This window comes from Canis lupus, chromosome 8, assembly GCF_011100685.1.
Source record: "Canis lupus familiaris isolate Mischka breed German Shepherd chromosome 8, alternate assembly UU_Cfam_GSD_1.0, whole genome shotgun sequence".
Lineage (NCBI taxonomy): Eukaryota > Metazoa > Chordata > Mammalia > Carnivora > Canidae > Canis > Canis lupus.
In genome coordinates this window covers 73,751,587-73,752,885 of record NC_049229.1, presented here as the reverse complement: position 1 = coordinate 73,752,885, position 1,299 = coordinate 73,751,587, and the positions used below count along the sequence as shown (strand labels likewise).

The 1,299-nt window shown below is 47.7% G+C and overlaps 1 gene segment (V, D, J or C); it reads left to right on the top strand.

Moving 5' to 3' along the window:
• Positions 1–491: 491 nt before the first annotated feature.
• Positions 492–1,080, top strand: LOC111097181. The segment is given in 2 exon segments: positions 492–634; positions 761–1,080. Coding segments are annotated over 2 exon segments (366 nt in total).
• The last annotated feature ends 219 nt before the right edge of the window (positions 1,081–1,299 follow it).

Sequence of the window (1,299 nt, the reverse complement as noted above, 5' to 3'; positions counted from 1 at the left end):
GCATCAAAAATAAATATTTAGCAGTAAATTTCAATAGTAGATAAAATATCATACTAAAAATGACCTATTTTGATGAAAGACTTTTTTTTAATTTTTATTTTTTAAAAGATTTTACTTATTTATTCATGAGAGACACAGAGAGAAAGAAAGGCAGAGACACAGGCAGAGGGAGAAGCAAGCTCCATGCAGGGAGCCTGATGTGGGACTTGATCCCAGGTCTCCAGGATCAGGCCCTAGGCTGAAGGCAAGCACTAAACTGCTGAGTCACCCAGGGATCCCTTAATGAAAGACTTTTTAAAAAGAAAACAAAAATGAAAAGGCAACACCGCTCACAGATGAGAACTTCATATTTCCACAGTGACATCTGCACAAAGTGATCTGCAAAGGTAATGCAATCCTTGCTATTAACTTGTTGATATCCAATTATAGTAAAGAGCTGAAGATATAGTCAGATGACATGCAAATAGGGCCCTCTCTCCGCTGATTAAACCAGCCCAGCCCTTACCCTGCAGCTGGGAGAGGAGCCCCAGCCCCAGGATCCACAGGTGACCCCATTCAGGGATCAAGACAGAACACAGGCAACACACCATGGAGTCTGTGCTCAGATGGCTTTTCCTTGTCGCTATTTTAAAAGGTAATTCATGTCGCTATTTTAAAAGGTAATTCATGGAGAACAAGAGACCTTGAGTATGTGAGTGGAGGCAAATGAGAGAAACGGGATGTGGGGCAGTTTTCTGACCAGGATGTCTTGTGTTTGCAGGCGTCCAAGGTGAGGTGCAGCTGGTGGAGTCTGGAGGAGACCTGGTGAAGCCTGGGGGGTCCCTGAGACTTTCCTGTGTGGCCTCTGGATTCACCTTCAGTAGCTATGACATGGACTGGGTCTGCCAGGCTCCAGGGAAGGGGCTGCAGTGGCTCTCAGAAATTAGCAGTAGTGGAAGTAGCACATACTACGCAGACGCTGTGAAGGGCCGATTCACCATCTCCAGAGACAACGCCAAGAACACGCTGTATCTGCAGATGAACAGCCTGAGAGCCGAGGACACGGCCGTGTATTACTGTGCAAGGGACACAGTGAGGTGACCTCTGTGTGAGCCCAGACACAAACCTCCCTGTAGAAGGGGATCGGGACCACCAGGGGGTGCACACTCCTCACCACTTCCCTCTTGAAGGCCCAGGAGCAGGTGCAGATGGATGTTATGGGGAGGTTTCCTGTCAGGGCCCGGGCTTCCTCTCCATGGAGCAGTTTCCACAGGAGCCGTAGACAAATGGTTCTGTGCTTATCTACTCAATCTCTGATTT